Source organism: Abramis brama (assembly GCF_963993115.1).
Source record: "Abramis brama genome assembly, chromosome: 11".
NCBI lineage: Eukaryota > Metazoa > Chordata > Actinopteri > Cypriniformes > Leuciscidae > Abramis > Abramis brama.
In genome coordinates, this window is record NC_139973.1 from 4,047,269 (window position 1) to 4,075,102 (window position 27,834).

A 27,834-nucleotide genomic window follows, 5' to 3' on the forward strand; every position below is an offset into this window, starting at 1 on the left:
CCCTGTAATGTTCTCCATCGGTTTCCCAAACACTGAATGTTAAAACACCTCATGACTGCGGATGTGCTCTAGCAGATAATAATGCTTTTAAAGAAATGTCACACTGTCTTTTTTATAATGTGCTGACATATTTCCTCTTAAAACTAGATGTTGGAGTGCATTATATGACCTCAAGGCTAATAGATGTGCAGGAAAAGCCACAAACTCCAATTTTGGTTTAATTTAAGTCTTTAAAGTTGTCATTTGGAAGCCTTTACTACTATTATTATTATAATAAATTTTTATACCCTTGGGAAATTCATAAGTGCAAGATTGACGGCACCCGTGACATTCAAGGTCACAAGGTCACAGTCAAAATAAAAGCAATTATATTAATTGTAATTCATGATCGCCTCTGCAGTGTGAAACAGACTGTCAGCTTTCTGGTGCAGAATCACACTCAAATGCTAATAACTCCTAAAAATTCTGCTGTGTGTCTGAAAAAACTATTTCAGTCTTTATCCATCTGTTTTGATTAAATGTCTTTGACTTTTAGTCTTTGACTGCACTAATTTATAATTTCTTTGATGTTATGACAAAATGCTAATGTTTTTGTAACATTGTCCAAGCTTTTATATAAAAAAAAAAAAAATATATATATATATATATATATATATATATAATTATTATTATTATTATTATTATTATTATTATTATTTTTATTTTATTTTTTTATTTTATTTTTTTAATTAAATTTTTTAGTGTTCTATTCTTTTCTATTATATATATCATTACTGGGACATCAGTCATAGTGGGCAATATTAACAAAGTCAGTAGCAGGCACAGATACACAACATTTGGTGACTTTTGCGATACTCTTTTTCAATGTGCTACGATTAGGAATACACACATTCTACTCACTATATAGGACAGAGAGTGTGTGAATTGGGATTTAGTCGTTATGTGATGGAGATTATTACTGATTTGCATTGCTGTTAACTAACGCTGTCTGTGTGTGTGTAACAGGATGATGCACTGGGCCGGCCGTATAGAGAAGGAACTGGAGAAGGTTCTGCAGCTGGTCACCGGAGGCCAACAAATGAAGGGAGTAAGTTGAACATCTTTAACCTGTTAGACCGTACTACAAATCTAGTTATATAATATCTAGTTATGTAATATTCTATAATATAAAGAAATTCTGGAGTTACAGAGTTAGGGCAAGGACATCTCTCTTCCGTACATCAGTGTGGAAGTGACCATAATAATCACACTGTATTGTTTATCTTTGTTGTGGTGCCTTAGGAAGAAGCTTTAACTTGTTTATGATGTTATGATAACAGTGGTTGCATAAGATGATTACAATAATAGCAGTGTTTTTTTTGTGTGTAGACATTTACAATAACAATAATTTTCTGTCGACAGCGGTCTTGGGCACTAAGCAATCATTTTACGGTAGTTTCTGAAAGCTTGACATATACTATATATTTTATATTGAATATTTCACATGAATGTTTCACTAGTTAAATGACTATTCTGTACATTTTGTTAAATGGCATAAAACAATTTCTTAATATTTAAATATTGTGAGACCATGAAAAGGCATTTTTGTATTTGATGCAATTTTTATTCATTACAAATTACAGTATGTTCATAATTTTAGTGATGAGTAGAATAAAAAAAGAAAATGATATAAATAAAAAAATGATAAAATATATTTTGGTCTCATATAGCACTTTTAAATATTTATTTCAATATTAATACATTATTTAAAGTAAAGCATGTATCTCTGGGTATTTCCATTTCCAAGCTGTGGGAGTGTTTGCATTAAATATATATATATATTGCTGGGATAAAAACAGCAGAGTTAGTGATTGGGAGGATGAACATTCTCAGTTTTTGGAAAGTATATTTTAATTTGTCCATCCATGTGTGTGTGTTTTAGAAAATCAGTTTAGGACACTAAATGCATGCAAGTCTGTGTTTGCACTCTCGGTAGCCGGAGGTTGCTGAGTCTGTGGTCTGAGTGTGTGTGTGCAGTGAGTCTGTGAAAGCGCATTTATCTCCGGCCCAAACAGGAGTCGTCACAGGGAGTGCTAAATGGCCCAGCATGTGCAGAAAAAGCCATTTTCTAAATGGATGCCTCTCCCTATATGTGCGTCTGATAGAAATCTTCCCTGGGCTACGGCGGCCCGCTAACAAGATTGCTTTCCTTCGTCACTCTCTCTTTCCTTTTCATGCCCAGTTTATTCCGATATTCTTTTCCCACCCTTTATGAAAAAAAAAAAGTCTTGCAAATGAATTCTAAGCATTTTTTTTTAGCTTCTCAAAGTTATTTTTGAGAAAGTAAATAGAATGGACTGGCCACATTCAGCGTGCAACAATCTTGAATACATATTTGGATACTTTGCTTGAAAAATTGGTGTGTTGGAAATATTTGGGGAAAAAGAACAAGTCAGAAAGATCACTATCTTAACACAAGCTGAACATTAATACTTAACCATAAGGTAAAGTCAGGTAGCAGATTAGATAAACCCAGTAAACATGGTTAGGAGAAGTGATAGAATGATATGATGTATGATAAGAATGATATGATGTATGATAGTGATATAATCTGATGACATTTGGTCATTTTGAGATAATTTGAGAGGTTTGGCTGAATATGAACTTCAGAGTTCCCCCTTTTTTTAAATTATTATAATTTATGGTTGATTTTTGAGTAAATATTTAGTGCAGTGTGCAAAACTCTTGAGATTTAAATCAGGAATTTCATTCCTTTAAAAATGAAAATGAATGGAAAGTTTAGTAAAAAATTTAAACAGATCCCATGCCACAAGTATATTGATTCAGCGTGCAACAATCTTGAATACATATTTGGATATTTTGCTTGAAAAATTGGTGTGTTGGAAATATTTGGGGAAAAAGAACAAGTCAGAAAGATCACTATCTTAACACAAGCTGAACATTAATACTTAACCATAAGGTAAAGTCAGGTAGCAGATGCTATTCTGATTAGATAAACCCAGTAAACATGGTTAGGAGAAGTGATAGAATGATATGATGTATGATAAGAATGATATGATGTATGATAGTGATATAATCTGATGACATTTGGTCATTTTGAGATGATTTGAGAGGTTTGGCTGAATATGAACTTCAGAGTTCCCCCTTTTTTTTAAATTATTATAATTTATGGTTGATTTTTGAGTAAATATTTAGTGCAGTGTCCAAAACTCTTGAGATTTAAATCAGGAATATCATTCCTTTAAAAATGAAAATGAATGGAAAGTTTAGTAAAAATTTTAAACAGATCCCATGCCACAAGTATATTGATAATTTTACTGGTCGTATCTTAAATGTAGCCTATATATTTTATACCGTTCTGATGGTTTCACTATTCTGTATAATTTCATTTTATGAAATTATTTGTTAATATTTAATAATAACATGAAAATCCATTTTTTTTAATTAATGCAATTATTTTTTTCATTACAGATTACATTAAAACATAGTTTGAATTTAAAAAATAAATTAAATGTGGTCTCAGACATGATTGTGTGTATATATGTATATATATATATATATATATATATATATATATATATATATATATAAATGTTCCCAGATTTTGTACACACGCACACACACACACACACACACACACACACACACACACAAACACACACACATATATACCCAGGGTGCTGGAAACAGGAGATCATATTGCTTGTCATGGTTTTACAGTGAGATTTTTGTTTGCAATTCTGACATTTTTCACAGACCTCCTGGCTGTTCGTGAGAGGAACACGATTTGAGAAAGACTGTTGTAAATATTGTTGTCAGGTTGATTCAGCTATAATATTTTGTAACTAAAAAAACAGTTAATTTAGATACAAATAAAGCACATTTTCATGTTTCTTGACAAAACATTTTTGCTGGGTATGTGCTGTAAGCTATGGATTTATTTCAACTAAATAATTTAGATTAAAGAGATTCAGCTGACAAAAGAGGTTGGGAACCCCTGAGATAGATGATCCTTTCAGTTGCATCACTTCCATCTTGATTTACTTTGCTTCACGAAATTAAATAGAATGGACCTTGAAAGCGCTACTCCTTTTCTTTCTTTCTCGGGTTCTATTTCTGTCTCTCTCTGTGTCTTTAGTCAGGGATGTTAGATAAGCAGTCGTACAGCTTTACTCCCACACACACTCCCTAACAAACTACACAGTTCAGTGGCACGGATATAAATAGAACACACTCATGTGCAACTCTGGGCGCCTCTTCAAGGTTATGACAGCTCATGTTGGGCCAGTCATCTGCATATTTTATGCCTTGTCCTAAGTTTATCTATTTCTTAGTCAATTCTTTTTTCCCCACTGAAGCCAGATGTGCGTGTTTGTTGGGTATTTGGACACCTGGACTGTTGTGTGTTTTGTGTAAAAGACAGAAATAGGCAATGAGTCACAAGAAAGGGAATGTGCCTCTGAATGCACACTATTCTCTGATTCAGAAAGAAGTAACTAGATTTGCTTGTCCTGAAGTAAAAATACTTAAGCAGACGTTGTGAAATCTGTTCAAATGCCACCAAAAATGTTTTATTTTTGCTTTGTTTTTTTTTTATTATAATATCTGAACATCCTTAAAACAAGATAAATTTACTTCAGAAGCAAAATTGTGTCAGATAATAAGTTGTTTTCAGAGAATATACCTTGAAATAAATTTATATTTCTTTTAAGCATAAACCTCACAAAATGTTGTTATATTTATGGATTTTTGTTGTGTTAACGCAATTTTCTTATGCAGTTTTGTTATCTTATTTTAAGGATGTTTCGATGAAAATTGATATGCACATATGCATGATATTTTGAATGTGTATGATATATTGCAAATTAACCTAGCATGATACGCTTGTCATGATTGCAATATGCATTGCATTGTAACTGCTAATCAGTGATTTCAGTTAACTGATGTAATGCAGAGAACTTGCTCCTGTGGTCTGTTCACACAAGACATGTTCTTAGCTGTTTTTAACGATTTTCTGTATAAACATTCACTAGATGTAGGCTATTTTTTTGACTGTTGAGATGTTTTTTAGCGTCTCATGTAATGAGCGTCATGTTAAGATGCTATGTCAAGTTAACAGAAGTTCAACATTTATATAATCACCTCAAGTTACTTTTGATCCATTGCAGTGATCTACGTGTGAATGGCCCCTGATTTGACAAATTAGGGTCTTAGGGTTAAACCTTCACACATTGCTGTCATATTACTCAGAAGTTTATCGCGTGTTGCAGTTTTTCTACATATCATGCAGCCCTAGTACTGTAGTAATACTATATATGGATTGATAAATAGAAGAACAAATAGTAACATGTTGATTGATAAATGGAAATGTAAAAAGTAAAAGAAACATGCTCAGTGAGGCAGAATATGATATCATTCTTTCTCTTTGTCCTGAAGTTAGTGTTTTGAATGACTTAATTAGGATGAAGTCAGGAATCATATTGGAGTAATGTGAACTGTCTAGAGCGACGCTAGAAAGCTGACCTCCATGACCTTTGATCTCTGCTTGCTTTCTGCTGGAGACCATGCATAATTCAAACTGATGGGTCACAGCTAGTAATGCCGGATCTGCTACTGATGTCCCCTAAAGAAAGACAGCAACTTCACAAGTCTGCAGTCAGTATGATGTGTTTTGTCACATGTTATGTAATAGATTCTATTTAATCTTATTTAATGTCACACCATAGTGAAAACACCTAAATATCAGACCTTAAATGGGTTCTCGCACTGTGTCCCCTAGGACACTTTGGGGAATGCCTCCAGCATGACCGGTGTCTGAAGCATGTGTGGAAACACGACAATGAACTTGACATTGGCTGGTGGCAGGCTGTGACCTCCTGTAGAACATGTCATCCTCTTATTTGTCCTCATGATCCATTTGTTTGTTTCTGACATCTGAGAACATGCACGATTATGCTTTCTTGGGCATGGGTGAGGAGCTTACGCGTTCAGTTCTTGAGGGAGCTGAATGCGAGCATTGTGAGGATTTCTCAATGTATAGCTCTGTTTGCGCCAGCCTTATTCATGAAGGATGTGGGACGTGCATGGGTGGAATGTCTTCGACTCTTCGAAGAGGCTGGATATGCTAGATATGATGCATTCGCAAAACTGACTACAAGAGACAGGTAAGAAGAAATTAGTATTTGCACTAGCGCGTTCAGCTCTCGAGGAAGTTGAAGGCACTCATAGCGATGAATTCGTGGCTGTTCTCGTATGATTCCTTTCAGAGAGATTGAATCTGATTGCCATGATTCTCGAGGGAGTTGTGCGGTTTCAGTAATTTATTTAATCTGGGCTTCACTCTCTCTTGAGAGATGAAAGTTGAGCGCCTGCACTCCGCAGTTCGGGTCCCTCGGCTGGGAAGAGTCGAACAGGAACTTTTCCTTTTTTGGTCACCTCTTGTTGGCTCAAATACTGCCACTATTCAATGTATTGTATCTTATTCTTATTAGTAGTTATTATCATAACAATGTTTTGTGAGCTTTATGTTTTTCCATTGATCTCCACGCTGAGGCAGAGAGATCAACCATCTTAGATCTCAGCTAGGCAGTGGTAGTGAGCTACAGGCTCTCGTTCTGGTAGAGGCCTCTGCACCCCTGAGGTCCGCTCGATTTTGTGTCAAGCTGCTGGCCCTATTTTGTAGCCTCTTTGACAGGCATAGGACGTAGTGCTGAGGCCTCCGTCCCATGAGCTAAACCAGGGGCTAAGTTGCTAGGCTCTCTGTGAGCCTCCTTGGCTACTGCACTTAAACCGGAGCGTTGCTAGGCCTCCTCTTGCTATAGAGAGTTATTCTGCCGAGGCCTTCGCTCCCCAGAGCTCCGCCTGGATAGCCGTTCTAAGTTGTTCGGCTCAAGGTGAGTCTCCTTGGAAGCTGTCCTGAGTGTGAAACGTAGTTAGGCCTCCTCTCGCTTAAGAGAGTCGTCATTCTGAGGCCTCCATTCTCAGAGCTCCATTCAGTGACGATATTTCCTTAAAGGTATTCTCAGGAATACCAAACCCTTGAGCTCTGCCCGTGGGCTGAGTTTCTTTTTTGACTAGGGAGGAAGGGTGTAAGCCAGGTCTTTCTCTGATAGGGTGTGCAGCTCGGGTTTTGGCCTTAGAGAATTAGTCACAACAGCTGCTGGTGTGTACCTCAGGGATGGGGACTCTTTTAAAGTCTTTGACTTTACTGTCAGCCAATGAGGTACTCATCCCTTCAGCATGGCAGAGTGGGCATTCATTCCCCAAATTGTCCTATTGGGGATGCAGTGCAAGTTCCCATTCGAAATGGAACGTCTTGGGTTACACGTGTAACTATGGTTCCCTAAGACGGGGAACTAGACACTGCATCTCCTTGCCATGCTTCAGGTATTCCTATGTATGTCTCCTTTAGACAAAGAAGTGTATGACGTGTTTTACTGGTGCCTCTGTTATACTCAGTTGCATCAGTAGTATGTCATAGGCTGTCGCCGGCCAATGTCAAGTTAATTGTCGTTTTTTCACACATACTTCAGACACGGTCATGCTAGAGGCATCCCCTAAAGTTTCCTCTAGGGAACACAGTGCGAATTACCATTAGAAAGGGAACCATGGTTAGATGCGTAACCTGAGACGTTTCAGGAACATGGCAATACTAGCAAAACACTACATACTACATATTACATACTGCCGAAAATGAAGAATGAACTGGTGTGACATCATTTCAAACAACTCAGGCCAAAAAAACTTGCCAAAGTGAACTTTCCGAAAAAGTTCACTCCAGCTGGTTAAACACCTTCAAGCTGCCATTGGACTGTGGCGTTATTGAGTTATCTTCTGTTATTGAGGTCAGACGTGAATAAAAACATGAACACTCTAGAGAGCTGCTTTATTGTAGAAATTAAAGATGTAATTCTAAAGGAAAGCGACACTGACACTATTTGTTCATGTTTAATACTGTAAAGCTGCTGTTAATAAAGTGCTATATAAATAAACTTGGCATGATTTTATTGGAGTGCTGAATTGCAGAGCTGGTGCAAACATATCCACATCGCTTTGATCAGATGCTTTCTTAACTGCTGCTTTCTCACCGCTGTCATCCTTGCTGTGCGTTAATTTTGTTATTGAGAGGAAAGCATTTACATATTCACATATTCAAATTAACGCCGCTCTTAGGACACCATTGGGATATTCATTAAAAGTATAACGCTGCAAAGGTATTTCCAACTGCTTTTTACCCTTAAATGAACTTTGCTCTGAGTATATCGGGGCTTTAAGAAACAAATAGGCCTACATTAGCCATTGACCAAGATCCCAGGCCTCCAGCTCATTACCTATAGTGCTGCTGAAGCGTCTACCACATCAGCTCACATAGTCTGAGGTTTTGTAAACACAAGCACAAACTTGAGTGAGTGTGACTTGATTATAATAGCTTGACGCCACAGCATCAACATTGATTTGATTAGCATGTGGCAAATCCACCCAGCACCCGCCGATAAAGAATCAATTTGATTGCCATTTTTGCTTAAGTTTCAGATGTTTGTCCTGAGAAATACTTTTTTAAAGAAAATGTAAATAATCTGAACTGCTTTCCACATTCATTTTATAGATCTATACTCCTATTGTATGACAACTATTAAACGGTCGGTTTGTGCTATTTCTCAAAAGGCACTTAAAAAGTTGATACTTAAAAACGTTTCCAAGAAATCTCCTGAAAGAGCGACTTCTCAGCAAATATAATTTCCTCTGGACAGGTTTGAATTCTAAAGCTGTATGATGCAGGTGTATATGAATGTGGGCGATCTGTTCTTGGTGGTCTTTATAATCATGGCTTCAGGCTTCAGCTGACAGCAGCACTTTGAAATCATTTTTTATACATGAATTGTTCACACACACACACCCATTTATACACACACACACATACACACACACACACACACACACACACACACACACACACACACACACACACTCTTCTGGCTGTGTGTGTTTTCAGAGGCTGCAGATGTAATCGCTGATCAGTGTTTGGTTTAATTAAGTTTCTGATTTAATTGCACTTAGTACTGAAGTGAACATTAAATCACATTTGACTGAATGATTCGTCATTGTACGTTATTCCATATATTTAAAAGTTTGGGGTCTGTAAGATTATTTTTTAATTGATCAAAAGTAAACACAGTAAAGTGTTTCCAAGAAAAACAACATTAAAGACATTTATGATGTTACAAAATATTTCTATTTCAAATAAATGCTGACAAAAAAAAAAAAAAAAGACAGACTAAATCCAGAAGGACTTTGCTTTTAAAACAGCTTTTGTCCAGGTACACTTCCACATAGTTCAGGTAGCTTTGCAGGAAGGTTTCTTCAAGCATCTCGGAGACGTTCCCGCAGTTCTTCTGGATTTAGTCTGTCTCAGTTTTTTCTTTTTCTTCATGTAATCACAGACGGACTCGATGATGGTGAGATCAGATCATAGCGGCCGTTCATTCAAAAATGTGCATACAAAATTTTGTGCATACAAAAATCTCACTGGATTATTACAATTAATGGCAAAAGAAATGTTTGGAAATGTAAACTGATATTTCCAACTGACACGCTACAGCAAAATATATAAATAACTGGCTTAAAACCTTTTTTTTTTTGGTGAAAATACTAATGGACCTAAGACACAGTACTATGTGTGTAAAAAGCGTTTAGTTGATCCTGGTAAGTGCTCATTATCACAGCTGGAAACACAACAGCTTTCTTCTTCCCCGAGGGAGTTTGGTGTCATGACGGCTTTGTTTCCAGGCGGACCGTTAAAGAATGCAACTCCTGGACATCCTGTAGAATTCAACCAATCAGATGACAACTTCGAAAATGAAGTGTTTCCAGTTAAATGTGCCATATGCATCAGACGTTCAGCCAACGGTCTGTCTGAGGCGGAGACTACCATTTTAACTCAGTTAACCCAAACATTTTTTGAGGATTTAAATTGAATTGTTATGAATGTCTGCGATGACATTTCATGTTTCATCACTGCATGAGAAATACACACACATCCTCCCCTCTTTTTGCCTCTCAAAAGAAAATAATAAAACTATCAATGTGTTGTTCTATTTTCTCTGTCTCAGCCTTAAGCCAAAAACAGAGAAAAAAAATAATCACATAATATCATAATCATGCCAACAGCCCTTTTTTTCCCCTTCAGTGATAAACCCTAAAGCAAATCCGGTGAAGTTCACCCATCAGTGTGTCACTCTTAGAAGAAAAGGTTCTATATTGAACCTTAAAGGGATCTGTCATGTGCTTAATTTTTAAAACCTTTTAGGGGTTTTCATTTTATGGATTTAAAATTGAAATAAATTGTTAAACATGAAAGTATTATGCAATCATTTAAGATATTTCCTCTTATATAGAACCTTTTGGGCATAAAGGGTTCTTTAAGGTTGAGTCAAGAACCCTAGGTTCTATACGGAACACCACTGAACCCCACTGAGACTAGTGTGTTATGTATGTTGAGTTTGCAGGGGTTGACATTGACTCATTGCCCATGGGAATGTAAAATCACAAACGAGATCTCTTTAATATCTCATTTGTTTTGCCTAGACTGCAATGAGATTACATAGAGAGCAAATGGAGATGAAATCTCCTGCTTCTGCTCCTGAGACCCCAGTAAACTCAATGTGTGGCCTCTTTAGAAGAGAACAACAATGTGCTTAGACACTGTGCTCAGATTTGCTCAGATTTAAATGCCATCTCAAACATTTTAAGTTCTTCAATTTTTTTTAGCAGTGAAATTTGCCTCTAGTTAAATACAAATGTGATGCTTGTTGATTTTTTTTTTTTGTGATCGTTTTGTCACTCCTGCATTGTGTGGTCTCCAGTTTGCTTGCATGTAGAAATAAATGTTGTGTTAAATAAATGTGTTTTTGGCCTGAGTTGAAGAGACACAGTGTAAAGACCACCCATTGGCCCAAAGACGGAGTCCAACGGTCTGGGCGAAGGTATAATGCGTGTATGTCTTTACAGCGCTCCCGTGAAGTTCACTTAAATTTATTAATTCAGTTCAAATTTATTTGTATAGCGCTTTTCACAATACATATTGTCTCAAAGCAGCTTTACAGAAAGTGCATTTCAGAAATGTACATAGAAAAATACAGTTAGTTAATCATGTATTAATTTAGGGCATAATATATCGCCAGCGTTGAGTCATCTCTTCACAGGCGTCGAGTCGCCTCTTCACGAGTGTTCGGGCATCTGAAGGTTCCATGAGAGGCTGGATACAAACTGGAACTGACGATTAGAATTTAGAATCTTAGAATTTTAGAATTTAGTTTCAATATTACTTTAGCTCTACGCTTAATCTGACTCCAATTTCAAATGATAATCAAATTTAGATTGTGTTTCTTATTAGAAAATAATAATAAATATTGATTATGAATTAATTTAGATCTTTGATTATTCTGGGTATCCCATATTTTTTAATTATTCATTCATTAAGGACCCGGTGTCGCTTTGAGACGTCACGTTGTGAATGTGCGCTCACGATCACAAACTAGCCAGTTCTGAAATAGTCAGAGGGTGCAGTCCAACTATTTTACCCTAAGCGGCCGCTCACTGCTGACTCATAACAAAGGTGTAATTTTTTTAATAGTTGCGAGCTTGCAACGTGCCAAGTCAGTGATAGTCAGAAATTGGAAGGTCTCTTTAATGATGTGCCCCATGCTCCATTCATTAGTGCCTTCGGTTTGATCTATCCTGGACAGAGATTTGCGGAAACACCAGACTACACATTAATCTACTAGGAATAATGATTTCAGAAAAATGCAGAATAATTCAAATATAACATTTTATTTGTCAGGTAAAAATCTATCATGCCAAGTAAATGATTAAAAGCCAATTCAGAAATAATAAATACATGACATCAATTACTCAAAGATGACTCTAAGAGTAAGCAATGCATTCCTGACAGAGACACACAGTGTTGTGTGAGTGTGTTCCAAGTGTAAGACTTGGGAAAACACTGTGTGGGGGCTTTCCTGGTTACAGATTCCCAAAGTCTGCTCTGCCACTTCCCATTATATACCCAGACCAGAACAAAATGGTTATACCAATATTTAATATTTAGAGTTGTTTTGGGTCAATTCATGTACCCCAGGTGGTAACACCTGGTTTTGGGGGAGAGGGGAGACATCACCCAAAGAGGAGAACAGAATTCTCCTAAAGTTCTCAATCTTTCTCATAATACCAATGACTGCAATGAAATTAAGACCATTTTACCAATCGCACTGAGACATTTAAAATGATACCAAACATGAAAAGGAAAAACAATAGATTCACAAGATACATCATATGTGATATATAGACATTCTTAGGGAACTTTTGGTGACTTGACTCAGGGAGAGAGGAAGGGAGGAGGGAGAGGGGGATGCAGAGATAAGGAAGGAGAAATGTTTAGACAAGACAATGTCCTGTGCTCTTTCTTTGCAATTTTCTGTCCAGGGTGCGTTTTATTGCTTTATTGTAGGGTGAGTTTTATCTCAGCTTTTGTCTTAGCAGGAAAACAGTTCTTACACAGGAGGAGACAATCCTCTGCATTTCCTTAAGTGGAGACAATATTGTGTATTGGCTGAAAATTGGATTATTGTGCTTTCAGTGCATCTCCCTCATAGACTGAAGCGTTGGTGTTTGGCTCACACAGCAGCATCATATTAATATTCCTCAGTCATGTTAATTTTTTTTCTCTGCAAATTTAATGGACAGGCTCCATTCCAACTTTTTGTAGATAATTTTTTTTATTATAGTGTGTATTTATTGATTTTTTTTACTTTATACTTTAAGAAATGTTACATTTAAAGGGATAGTTCACCCTAAAATGAAGTCATCATTTACTCACCCTGGTATTGTTCTAATGCAATATGCCCTTCTTTCTTTTTTTGCACCACAAAAGGATAAATAAATAAAAAATTGTCCCGTTCGCGCTCGTCCATATAATGGCAGTGAATAGCAACCAGCATGAAGTTTAAAAAAAGATGCATAAGTATCACAGAATGGTCCGTGTTGTATATTCCCAGTGTTCTGAACTTGGTAAAAACAAACTGAAATTGAATGTTATTTAACGAAAATCCTGACCTTGGCCGTTGGTCTTCACTGCACGGCTGTGTGTGTTCATGAGACTATATTAGCACAGCATTAGAACCAACACCAGGGTGAGTAAATGATGACTTCATTTTCATTTTAGGGTGAACTATAAAATTCCCCAACTGACAAAATAAAAGTGATGATGTCATCGTAACATTTGCATGCTATGTTACGATTGGTCTTCCAAATTGTTATTTGTCGTCTTTTTCTTGTACTGTATCTATTTATCGATCTAAGTTACAAGCGCCTCTGATGTGGCATTTCATTTACACACAACCAAAGTCGAACATCTCAAAGCCAAAACTTTGACTATTCTTTTACTGACGTAGAAGAATATTTTTGCCTACTTGACGAAGTCTTTACCTATACAGCTTTGTTTTATTTGTGTACATCCTGCAGAAATAGTGAAAAAAGGCAATAGCTTTTCCTTTTTTTCTGTAAAATTATACTTTTGAATGAGAGATTGTGTGTTCCCATCTGTGCATGTGTGTTTTTAGAGGGCACATTCTGTCTTTCATTCCTCTGCTTACTAGCAGAGGAAAGATTACAGTAAGGTTGTATTGCTTTGCTCTGTCTTTAAATACATTTTCTTTCCCCTTGTTTAATTTTACAATGACATCAAAAGATGTGAATGCTGGCTGTGGGGTGTGTGTGTGTGTGTGTGTGTGTGTGTGTGTGTGTGTGTGTGTGTGTGTGTGTGTGTGTGTGTGTGTGTGTGTGTGTGTGCGTGTATGTGTGTAATGTAGAATGATATCCACTGTTCTCTAATCCTACACCAACCCCCCTATTGGAGATGTCATCAGTCCTATATCTTATCTCTCCTCCTCTCTCACACACACACACACACACACACACACACACACACACACACACACACACACACACACACACACACACACACACACACACACACACACAATCATCATGCAGCAGTAAGTGCAGTGTTTACAAACCTCAGTGCTAAATAGAAATGGAAAATTATACCGGATATGTTATTATTATTCATGTATAGCTATAAGAATTTTGGCAGCTTCACTAACATTAACTAGCAACTAACAAGACTCTCTTTGTACTGTTGCCCGGCCATGATTTGATTGGTGTTGTGTGGTGGTTTTTAGGAAGTTGCTATTGTTCTTACTATTGTAGAATGCTTGAGGTTTTCATGTTCTAACAACTTCCCCTGATTTGCTCCTCATTTTTTTTGCTTCAAACTGCACCCAGCTCTCTTTTCCCATCTAAACTGTGAGCAAAGACAGGCAAGTTGATGATCTGACTGAAAGGACATGGCACACTGGGAATGCTGGGATATGTGCGAGCGGATGCGTTCAGCTGGATTCAGATCAGCGTTCTGGTTCCTATTGTGTTTGCTTCTTCTCGTGGAATCTTAGAACGCCCTCTCAAACCATTGTTATGCTCCTAAAGCCGACCGCTTATCCATCCTTCCCTCTGAAGCTCCAGCCCACACCTCTTCTTTCCTGCTTTCTCCCTCATATTTGTTTATTCACTCTGTCTCCTCTTGTTTCTCCAATGGTTCGGTTCAGATACACTTCTCACAGACTGCCTTTCTCTCTCCAACATGCACACACTCTTAAAGCTGGCTTTGGTTCTGATCTGCGCCTCTGGCTCTTCTCCCAGGGTTCGTTGTTTGATGGGATTTGTGCTTTGGCATTACAATTGCAACATCCTTCTATCACACACACACAAGCATACGTGTAGACTTCCTGAACTACATACAATAAAAAAATGATTGCATTTAGGAACTCTGCACATGTATGCCGGCTTATAAAAACTAAATCAGACAGATGCAGGCACTTCCATTACTGTCGGATACAGAGCAGCCCACACACACACACACACACACACACCAAAAACAAAGAATCGCTCAAACGCTCTCCACTGGCATATGAGTGCAGATGCATAAATGAATGCGAGAGGAATTATTATAAAGGTTATCTGCGTTCAACGCTTCTCCCAGAGCTTTTACTACGGCCTGGTTTCCTGTCAGCCTACACAAAAATGTATTATGTGTTTTTTGTTTTTTTGAACCAGCATTAACTGCATTGGAGCAGTCTGCATGTATGCCATTGAGTATGCATTATATGCAAGTGTACATTTAGTGCCTTCTCAGTGACCTTTACCAGAAACGCATTTGTGAGATATGTATATACATGTGTGTGTGTGTGTATACATACATACATATATATATATATATATATATATATATATATATTTGATTGTAATTTTTTATTGCATTCACTTAGGTACCAGTGTGACTGTAGAGGAATGTGCACATTTGTACATGTACAGGTGTATTTGAGAAACTAAGTGAGTGAGTGTGTGTGTGTGTGTGTGTGTGTGTATGCTGGTGGACAGCACTAGCAGCTCATTTCACACATAGCTGAGACTTCAAAGGCAGCCCACATTAACCCTGTGTGGCGGAACCCTTCGTGAAACCGCATTTCCCGCCTTGCCTTGCTCCCCATCATCTCCCTTCACACCGGCATTCATATTGAAATGACCTGATGTATGCCTTTCCTGTCAAAGATAAAACTTCAAACGAGTATGTGCACGTGTGAGATTGGTCCAGGAGTCGTCCGTGGTCAGGTGTGTGCCTTGCCTCAGGTGTAAAAGGACACACCGTGTGTAGCACATAGACGGTGATCTGAATAGTTCTGTAATCAGAGTTGATAATATTGGTAAACTCACTTTCTCAATTTAATAAAACGTGTGTCACTCTATGGAATCGTCACATGATTGGAGACAGTGGAGTTAGTTTCCACAACTTTCATGTGACATCGCCATAGTACGACACCATGCTAAAGTCAGTGGAAAAAAACAAATTGACTGTTTATTAAGGCATGTTTTTAATTGTTGTATATTATAAAAAAATGTAATTTTAGGCTGACATCATTGAGGTAATAATGCAACATATACACGCTAACCGGAATGAGTCAGTCTAAAATCAAAGTCTACAACCTTTTAGAATAATACTTTAGAGAACAACCAGTTAATTTAACTGAGCGTTAAGTAATCGTGAGAGTTCTGAAGATCATTCTGTGACAATTAGGCTGATTATAATGATGGTAGTTAAGATGTTGATAGTCTTAATGATGACACCAGAAAGCTAATGATGGTCACATAACTGTGTGCTAATGACGATGGTAATGAGAAAACTTCATAATAAGATATGATGATGATGATGACCTAATTATGATGATATACATATAGTCTAGCGTAAACCAATGGTTAACCATTGTAAAGGTGTCTGAAAATAAATCTCTTGAATCTCTAGATTTGATGCCTCAAAGCAAATGTAGTAATTAGTGCTTCCTTGGGGGTGCTTGGTGATGTGCACATTTAAAAAAAATTTTTTTTTAATTAATTATTATTTTTTATTAAATTAAATAATTTTTATTATTTTATTAAATTAAATATTTATTGTTTTTTAGTAATTTATTTAGCTCACAAACTTTAGCAAATGCAACAATTAGTGTTGTTTTGTTTTTAGAAATTAATTTAAAAAAATCATCCCTTTATTTAGCTCACAAATGTTGTCAAATGCAGCAGTCCTGTGGAAGTATTTGGTGATGTGTATATTTCATTATATTTTATTTTATAAATTAAAAAATGATGTATGTTATGATTAGATTATGATATGATATGATTATGCAGATTAGTGGTCATTATAATTTTTTTTTCAATATTTCAACCTCATCTCTACTCTCTACAGTCTCTCTTATGACTTCGGTTGAATCTCAGTGGAGTTGTTGCAGTGGACTATAGATTTGTATAAACTTACTGTGTTTGGGGCTTACTGCAGGGCTTTGGCTCTTGATGAATTATGTATTTGTAGCTGGACTGGTCTGTTAAGGCAGGGTGTGTGTGTGTGTGTGTGTGTGTGTGTAGCTGGACCGTTCTCAGGCAGGAATAAAGCCGTTTGTATTGGACAGGATTTGCACCAGAAAGCTATGAGCAAATCTCTGATTGAGCTGTATAATGGTGTTTGTGTGTTTGGGAGCATGTGTGTTTGTATGTCAGTGGTAATAATTAGTTATTTGTCATTTAACAGATGATTTCTTTTAGTGCACCTTTACACAGGTGGAGTTGCTGATGAGGTGCACATTCATCAGGACAGAGGTTTTGCCACAAATCTACTACAGATGTGACATTATGGGGATTACCAGAGAAATTAATTCCATTCCTCAGTTTGTAAAAAATATTGTTTTTACACAAATACACTTTCATAAAGTCTATGGGGCCAAGACATTGCACGCTGTTTCAAAGGAATAGCCACAACACATTACATGTTATTTCTGTCAACAGTCTGGTAGAATCACTTCCCAAGTTACATTCCTTATTACAGTTCGGATCGTATTATGGCTTTTGAGTCACGGATCAGATCATTTTTCAGAAAAAAGTGTGGGGATGGGGCAAATATAACTTTGCTTTTAATAACTTTATTATTTAAAGGGATAGTTCGGCCAAAAATGATTTTAAACCCATGATTTACTCACCCTCAGGCCGTTCGAGATGCATATGTCAATCATTTTTCAGACGAACACATTTTCAGTTATTTTAGAAAATGTCTTAGATCTTTCAGTGGTTATAATGTGAAGTTATGGGGTCCATCTCCTTCAAGTCCCAAAAATGTGCATGCATCCTTCACAAAAGTAATCCATCCGGCTCCAGGGGGATAAACGAAGGCCTTCTGAGGGTAATCCGTGCGGTTTTGTCGTAAAAATATACATATTTAAAACTTTATAAATGAAAATAACTGACTTCCGGCAACGGTCGACGCGCGTTCACGGCAGATGGATGCCGGCGTATGACGTAGGACGTAGCGTTTGATTTAGGCTATACTTCGTTCTACGTCACGACGCTTCCTACGCTACATCCTACGTCATACGCCGGCATCCATCTGCCGTGAACGCGCGTCGACCGTTGCCGGAAGTCAGTTATTTTCATTTATAAAGTTTTAAATATGTATATTTTTACGACAAAACCGCACATTTTTGGGACTTGAAGGAGGTGGACCCCATAACTTGACATTATAACCACTGAAAGATCTAAGACATTTTCTAAAATAACTGAAAATGCGTTCGTCTGAAAAATGATTGACATACAGTGCTATGCATAAGTTTAGACACCCATGCTAAAGTTGACTAAAAAGAGGAATAAAAAATCATCTTTTGGAAATTGAACTTAATGCCTTAATTAAAAAAATTTGGAAAAATCCAACCTTTAAGGACACCAATTTTCTTTGTGAATGAATAATGTATCGTAAATAAATAAATGTTCTTCCTTAAAATACAGGGTGCATAAGTTTGGACACCCCTATGTTAAATTCCCATAGAGGCAGGCAGATTTTTATTTTTAAAGGCCAGTTACTTCATGGATCCAGGATACTTTGGAATTAAAATAGCCCCACATCATCACATAGCCTTCACCATACCTAGAGATTGGCATGGTTTTATTTCAGTTAGCCTAATAGCTGGTTTGATTTGCATTGAGAGATGATCTTATGGAAAGTACTCCATGTCAGTCTCTAGGTAAATCTGCCTGCCTCTATGGGAATTTAACATAGGGGTGTCCAAACTTATGCACCCTGTATTTTAAGGAAGAACATTTATTTATTTACGATACATTATTCATTCACAAAGAAAATTGGTGTCCTTAAAGGTTGGATTTTTCCTATTTTTTTTTTTAATTAAGGCATTAAGTTCAATTTCCAAAAGATGATTTTTTATTCCTCTTTTTAGTCAACTTTAGCATGGGTGTCTAAACTTATGCATAGCACTGTATGCATCTCGAACGGCCTGAGGGTGAGTAAATCATGGGTTTAATATCATTTTTGGCCGAACTATCCCTTTAAAGTACACTGAGTACTTCGATACCACAGCAAATGCTAAAAAAAATAAGAACAATTAAACAAAATGCAAGGATAGATAATACAATAGAACAAAGATACAAATGAAATGAGGAGTGCTTAAAGTTTTTCAGATAGGTCTAACAGTTTTCAGGTACAGAAACTGAATAATCAAATGTAAAATAACACTGCAAAGTATCCAGCTTTTAGTCATTCCAAATATAGCTATTCAAGTCAGTAACCATCGCAGTGTCAGTGTTTTCCAGTATCATGCAGCCCTAGTTGTAAGTGCTTTTTAGTTAGCTGAAAACTCACTTTTAATACATAATAACACATATATCAATTCACTCTTCACTTCCACTACATTATGGAGAAAAAATGCACAAATTAAGCTCATTAACACTGTGAAGTGTTAAGCATGTGGCAGACATACAGTATGTGACACTACTTCATTTACAGTTTGCACTCATCATCATTGCTGGTTGCACAGTACACACATTGTCTTCTGTGCTAGTCCCTTGTTATACTGTATATCCGCTAGGCTTTTCTAGCTAAAAGCTTTTACTCTCTTCTCCTTCCATACATGAGCTCTTCTTTTTCCTTTACCGTCTTTTTTCACTTGTTCTGTCTCGCAGCTGCGGTGAAATCCTCACGGTTTTGTCTAGAAGGCGGCATGAATTCTCCCCGATTCTGTCTCTCTCTGTCAGGTCCTTTGTCCTGCTGCAATTATCATAGTGATGGAAATGAAAGACACAAAAGAAGGAACATGATTTTCAATACGCAGCTTTTCAAAGTCTTTTGTTCATTTCTAATGTGACTGAAAGCTAAAACAGAAAAGGGGAAAACACAGGAGACACGTTAACATGTGAGATGTATCTTTTGCATTACGGGCATGTTCAGCTGCCATCTTTCTCTCTCTGTTCCTCTTCCAGACAGGCTAAGTTTAGTGCTTTTGTGGAATTTGTGACAGCACAAACTTTCCTTGAGTCTAAACGGATCAGACACACTCAGTCACATGTCTGTTTTCTGCATCCTTTTAGGGTTGACTGCTAGTTTAAAGGAATGTTCCGGGCTCAAAACAAACTCTGTGGACAGAATTTGTTACGTATTGTTGATTATCTCACTTGTAATCACTTTGACTAGTCCTTTATTTTTCAAAGGCAAGCAAAAATCACATTTACAGTAATGCACTTAGAGTGGAAGTCAATGGGACAAGACATAGAGGGATTAAATCTTTTAGCGGTGGAACTTTTGTTCTGGTTCAATGAGCTTCTAGATATGCATTACCAACCAACATCATGTAACCAGGATTATCAGCCCACTGAAGCCTGGTTAGTACCTGGATGGGAGACCTCCTGAGAAAAACCAGGTTGCTGCTGGAAGAGGTGTTAGTGAGGCCAGCAGGGGGCGCTCACCCTGTGGTCTGTGTGGGTCCTAACACCCCAGTGTAGTGACGGGGCCACTATACTGTCAAAGAGCACCGTCCTCCGGATGAGCCGTTAAACCGAGGTCCTGGCTCTCTGTGGTCATAAAAAATCCCAGGATGTCCTTCGAAAAAAAAAAAAGAGTAGGGGTGTAACCCCGGGATCCCGACCAAATTTGCCCATTGGCCCCTGTCCATCATGGCCTCCTAATCATCCCCATGTTCTGATTGGCTTCATCACTCTGTCTCCTCTCCACCAGTAAGCTGGTGTGTGGTGGGCGTTCTGGCGGAGTATGGCTGCCGTTGCATCATCCAAGTGGTGTTGCACATTGGTTATGGTTGAGGACTCGGAGATTCCCCCCTTCCATATGTGAAGTGCTTTGAGGACTCAGAAAAGCACTATATAAATGTAACAAATTATTATTATTATTATTTTAACCTTTCAGAAGTTTGGGGTCAAGTCTTTTCTGCTCACCAAGGCTGCAATTATTTGATCAAAAATACAGTAAAAATCAACAAATGATCAAAGCTGTATTTTCAGCATCATTACTCCAGTCTTCAGCGTCACATGATCCTTCAGAAATGATTCTGATATGATGATTTGCTGCACAAGAAACATTTCTGATTACTATCAATGTTGAGAACAGTTGTGCTGCTTCATATTTTTTGGTAAAATGTATTTTTTTTTTTTTAAGTTTCATTGATGAAGAATGAAAGAAGATTTAAAAGAAGATAATTTATTATCTATTAAGTATTACTTCTTTTTTTTTTTAAATCTTACTGATCCCAAACTTTTGAATGGTAGTGTACATATACATAAGCATATACTGTTCATGTCTAGTGCCTTAACTTACCAAAGAGTGTGTTTTTTTATTTTAATGTTTTTTTTTTTTCAGTTCCATGTCTTTGCTCATAGATTTCCATTGTAAGTGCAATATTTTTAACATTTTTGTGGTAATTGATAGCATGTCACAGATAATAGAGCTTTACTGGTACTGAAAAGGAAGCATCTTTTTTTCTTTAAAAGTCAAGTGATGACAAATAACCCATTTATCTTTATATTTACTAGAGGACATTTCGTTGAACTCTGGAATAGTAGCCTAACGTCTTTTCAACATGGTCTTTTAGTTTGGCTATAGATTTATTTCTGTGTGCTTTTAATCTACTTGCAAAATCTTACAAAAAGAAAAAGCTAAAAGCCCCATTCATTTGTTTCTTGATGACACTTTCTTTTCGTCACAGTGATGCAGCAGCTTTTTAGCTCTGTATTTAGGAGCCAGTGGCTCTCTAGTGAATGACCCTGTGTTTATACACCTTTTATCAGAGCTCTGCTTTTTGTGTTCAAAAAATGTAATCGCTGTGTAATTGGGTGGTTTTTTTTTTTATATATCAAAGTGGGGTGAAATTATAGGTTTGAGGTTGATAAACAGCAGAAAGGGCTGTGAGAGAATCAGTCATGCTTGGCCAGGTCAGGCAGAGCAAAATTACCCACAATTGATTGCCTGCTTAGTGAACTTCTATGAAATGTCACTGTATTTGAATGAAATAAGTGGGAGGAGAAATTATAATTTATAACTAGAATATTTATATGTATATAGGTTGCCTGTATGCATGTATATGTCTGTAAACATGTTGTTAAATAAGCACGATTATGTGTATTGTCAATTGTTTTTCCAACTATAAAAGGTTGCAGAATGACTCATATTTCACCTCAAGATAAAATGAATACACACACACACACACACACACACACACACACACACACACACACGTAGTATATATACGCACATTACCGGCTAGCGGTCAGTTTGGAATAACTAAGATTTTTAAGATTTTGTGTTTCTTTTTGCTTAATCCACACAGCTTTTACATTTTGCATTTAGCTGTGCAAAGATGTGCACATTTAATTAAAAAAAAAATAATAATAATATTTTTTTTTTTAACATTTATGTGGCAGTTAATATTAATGTTAATGTGGATCCCCAGTATAGTCTCAGATTAATTTCAAGGTTATTAGCACATTTGAAATGTAAAAAAACTGAGACACCCATGCTAAAGTGAGTTTTTCAGTTAACTGAGCTTCCATGATGCATGGCATTATCATATTATTTATTTCTCACAACTGCGACTGATTTCTAGATTCCTTTTTCTGGACGCAACAGAATAGGCAGCTTTTTTGGCATAATGCACCGTAAAATCACAAAAATACCCTCCGACAGTTCTCACAAGGCAAGATAGAAATCAAAGCTTTCATAAAAGCACTTCTGGCACAGGTAAGCCATTTTAGATTACACATTTGTAGCTGAGTGAATATCTCAAAATGACAGTCTCTAAAAAATCTCCCCGAGCAGAAAAGGTAGAGCATTTGAGAAGAAGCCCAGGGTTATGATGCCCTCCGTGGATGTCGACGAGGTTCTGTGATAGCGGCTCAGAGAAATGAGCGTTGGTCACATATTCAGTCAAACCTCGAAATGAGTTTGTTTTAATAGTTTATGTCTGCGCTTCCTAAGTGGCTTTTAATTCATTCTGACACTGAATATAAAGACCCAGCCGGCTCTGAATCACAGATAGTGCTTAGCGTATTAATATTACCAGGCACCATCATTTACAATCCCCCTCAATTGCAAAGTCGCACAAACTGCTGTTTATTTTTTTTTCCATACAGTGCTGGATGCCAGTTGTAGATGAGATAGGGGTGTTCCTAAATGGTACGATCCCTCTCCATTGCTACGGTGGGAAGAGCGAGGCATTAATCTTCACCGGTTGGACAGAGGGAAATTAATGATAATTTGCTCTGACGACATAATCGGGCTTGTCCTCCGATACTAAATTGCCATCTTTGTTCCACGTAATATCTCTCTCTCTTTCTCTCTCTCTCTCAATCTTTGCTCGTTTCTTGGGCGTTTGCCGTTATCAGTCATTAAGTGGCTGGTCTCCATGGCAACGGCGGTTTGGAAATGGCCTAGTAGGGTGTAAACTGGCCTCTAGTCTAACGTGGTGATATTACCTTGTCACGCTGCAAAGGTCTGCCTGCTCTTCTAGGCCACCGTTGTACGCTTTTGTTCCAGCCGTTGGTTCACATGCGAAGGTCACGGTGTGCATGTACATGTGAGAAAGGTTTAAAGGGTTAGTTCACCAGCAAATTAAGGTTCTGTCAAAGCTTACTCACCCTCGTGTCGTTTCAAAACTCTTTGTTTATTCCGTAGGACACAAAAAGAGATGTTCTGCAGAATGTCCTGGCCGCTGTTTTGCACACAATGAAAGTGAATGGGGACTGGGACATGAATGCATTCGAGCATGGCAACTCAAGATGCATCACATCAGTTTGATTTACAAAAAAACAATGATGCTTGATGTCATTGGCATCAAACTTGAGATGACATGTCTTAAGGCACATTAATGATCCATGCGGTAACATGTCGGGCACAAAATCCAGTCACACTTTAGTTTAGGGTCCAATTCTCACTATTAACTAGCTATTAAAGGGTCATGAAACCCCCCTCTTTCAGCTCAAGTCTAGCTCACAATCTTTTTGAAAAATGCAACTTAAATGGGCGTGGATGGCTGTGAGAAGAAGGGAGGGGAGAGGGTGTGGTATGGCACGGCAGGGGAGAGGGGAGTGGGTGTGGTCAAAGCCAGTGACCCATGCATATCGACTGTCACTAAAAATCAGTGGTAAAACTTGAGGAAATGCTACATTTTTTATAGCTGGCAAAGTTAAAGTCTAATGAAATACACTGACACCTTATTTTTGTCCTTTCAAAAGTAACTGAATGCCCTGCTACACATATTAGCCTACTACAGTAATCATAATTCTATTTAAAACATAAAAATGTACATGCAATTATGCCATTATAAAATATATATTTGTTTATATACACACTATAAATGCATATATGTTGCCTTTGGCTTGCTCAGTTGGGGATATTTTGGGGATATTTAATTTTATTTTATCAATCAATAAATTCCACTAGAAACAAACCTTGTTGTATTATTTTATTTTAAATTAATACTGTGAAGCTGCTTTGATACAATCTGTATTGTGAAAAGCGCTATACAAATATACTTGATTTGATTTGAAAACGTTCCGTATATAACGTTAGCCTAGATCTACGCGCCCCCTAAACCCACATAATAAAGATGGACAATGACAGAAATTTCCACAAACTAAGCATACGTTCCATACAATTGAGGTATTATCGAAATATCTAAATTTTAATAACGAGTGATTATTTAACAAAAGGCAAGTAAAACGGTCAGGGTTACATTTTAGACACACAAACACACACACACACACACCTCTGAAGCGATAGAAAAGTCCTCGGGACCGCATCACTCGCAAGAAACCTGCATTGGTGTACAAGGCCGAAGTCCACCATTCCCCAGTTGAGTGGTTGCTACTCACACATAGTTTAGATGTGTCCGTGGTTGATGGCCAACCAACCGCCCGCAGTCAGAGTCTAGCCCGGGCAGCATCGCGGGGAAAGATGCACTGGAACTTTTGCACCAAGAAAACAAACGCGCGTCCCATCATTGTTCTCTCATCTACTACGCGATATCACAGTTTGACTGTGTCTGTCATTGGAAAGTTCCACGTGGTGTCATGAATAATTAAGAGGCAGTGTCTTCTCATTGGATAAGAAAACTCAGTCATGAATAATTATGAGACACCAATGAGTCATCAAAGTACTATAGTGCTCTGCCACGTCACAGCCTATGACGTGGACACGATGAAGATTTTAAACCCGGAAGACGAAAATAGCGGGAAAAAACTAAAATTTAACCATTTCCCCCCTAATATTAAATTTAACAGATGCTAACATTGTCTTCAATGGTGTTCAACACACATACCTCTGTTAAAATCTCAGAAAATTTGGTTTAGGGTTTCATGACCCTTTAACTATGACTTTTGCCTCAATAAACTCCTAATTACTGCTTATTAATAGTTAGTAGTTGTTAAGTTTAGGTATGGGGTAGGATGAAGGGATATAGACAGAGGTGGAAAGAGTACTGAAAATTTGTACTCAAGTACAAGTACCGTTACATTGCTGAAATAATACTCAATTACAAGTAAAAGTACTGGTGTAAAAAAAGTACTTGAGTAAAAGTACAAATTACTCTTCTCAAAAACTACTCAGAGTACTAGTTACTAGTTACTTTTTAGCTGGCGATAGTTAATGTATTACCAATAAATATTCAACCAAATCATAGATTTATGTAGAAAATAGCTACTTTTAACACGTTTTTACCTTATTGTCGAAGGACATTAATTAGTGGTCATGATACTGGAATTTCTAACTTCAATATGACACCTTGAAATATGTCAGTATTCAGTAGCCTATCATTTTTAATACCATCGGGTAAACTACCACATACTAAATATTTTAATATCTACATTTTTGTCCATCCATTTTGTCAAGGCAATCATTATTTTCAAGCATCGAAAAACACAACACTCATTGTAACAGTAATCTATTTGAATGGAAAATTTTAATTCAAGTCTTCTGAAGAGACACCACTTTATATGGTGAGATTTTAATTTAGGCTTTTGTTTACATATTTAAACATTGATCAATAACCCTTACAATAATCTTACTTAAATATTTACTCAGTGTATTTGTCTTTACAATAGGGTAACGTTAACTGTTGCAATCGCTCACACACAGCACAAGGAAGCTTGATTTCAAGCTGAATTTAATTTGCAAAAAAGACTAGATTTTTCATAACTTTTGACAACGTTTAATTCAAGAGCATGGAGAGAATGGAGCTGGACGTCATTTGAGTCTGCAGTGAGAACCACTTGGAGAGATTCGCGATTGCACATGATATGACACAGTCCGAGAGCGCACACTCAATATCCGAGTCCAGTTCATTCGTATATTTGAGAGCTCGCGTCCAGTTTTCTGCTCGTGACATTTGCCATTAAAATATGCCATAGAAACTTGCAGGTATTAATAAAATTATGCGTATAATAGGCCTACCTGCAATCCCGCGCTGAGAGGAGGCGGGTGTCAAACTCGCTGTTGTTGAGATGAGAGAATGAGAACGCGCATCTGGTATCGTATCGGTGTATAGGCCAAAATGAGTATTAACAGATATTTCAGTATTGATATGTATCAAAATATAGATATTTTGACAATACTACTATGTAGATTGTTGTTTCTCCAAACTTTCAGTCCAGCCATTAATCACTCTGAGCTCCTCGCCTCCTACACTTATGATCAGCTCTTCAAAACCTGCGACTGCGGCGGCTTTAATTCAGTCCAAATATCAGGGGTTTTATTGGTCCGTTTACGATCGAATATTTTTATTGGCCAATTCAAATTGTACTCAGTAACGAAATGTGATTTTACAAGTAGCGAAGTAGATTACTTAGTTTAATATGTACTTGAGTACAAGTAAAATTACAGATTTAAAAATATACTCAAAAAAGTACAAGTACCCAAAAAAACGACTTAATTACAGTAACGTGAGTAGTTGTAATTCGTTACTTCCACGTCTGGATATAGAATATGGTCATGCAGAATAAGGCATAAATACTGTGCTTTATTAGTACAAATAAACAGCCAATATCCTGCTATTAAGCAACTAGTTCATAGTGAGAATTTGTTCCTAAACTAAAGTGTTACCGAAGTGTGGGAACATTTCGAGATTGTAAAGAATGACCACAAAAAGTTAACTCACGACCTCAAACAAGACATGTTTTATAAACAAAGTTCGGGAGGAGCACGTTCAAATAATCAATCCAATCTACTTGTCATCAAACAATTATGTCTACCCTAATCAGCATGACAAGAAGCATATATATATTCACTCTGTCAACTCACCTAACATTCCCTGACAGTTTTTCAGCATCCCTCAACCACCCCGACTCCTCACTCTTGGCTCATTCTTTTACAGCCAGGAATACGGGGGGTGTACTCTGGGTTCGGGCCGAATACCGAGCCCAGAGCCCTCTCCTCGGACAGCACGCCAGATACGCTTTTATTCTATCTGACTTTGTAAGTGTGAACTCGTGAATTGTAATTTAAAACATGTAAGTAGTAGCCTAGCCTAACGTTAGCCACTTAACATCGCCGCTCGCTTTGGCGTTAACGATTACCTAGATAAATGTGTGCTATTATTATCTAAGTGTTTGTGCGGAGTTTGGAAGTTAAATTAGTATCACGCATATTACTGCACGACATGTTTAACTTAACTTCCACGTCCACGCCACCGGAGCACATCTTCTCAATGGCCGGTGTTACTGTATCATTGTAAGCAAGACTCACTTCTCTCCGACAGCGTGGACAAACTTGTGTTCCTTTCTAAGGCTGTTATTTATACTATAGGTTACTTATTTTGTTTGTGTTCTGATTGTCGCGGTGGCAAGCTTTATAAGGCGCTCTTGAGCACTTAATTTATATCTTACATGCTCATTATTATG

At 37.3% G+C, this 27,834-nt stretch overlaps 1 protein-coding gene across 2 annotated transcripts in view; it reads left to right on the plus strand.

Moving 5' to 3' along the window:
* The window catches only part of cacna2d2a (calcium channel, voltage-dependent, alpha 2/delta subunit 2a), a 214,887-nt gene that overhangs the window by 12,743 nt on the left and 174,310 nt on the right, over positions 1-27,834 (plus strand). For both annotated transcript variants that reach the window (XM_084128533.1, XM_084128532.1), the window contains exon 2: positions 1,006-1,087. In XM_084128533.1, the coding sequence (XP_083984659.1) occupies positions 1,006-1,087 (82 nt within the window). The remainder of the gene's footprint in view (positions 1-1,005; positions 1,088-27,834) is intronic.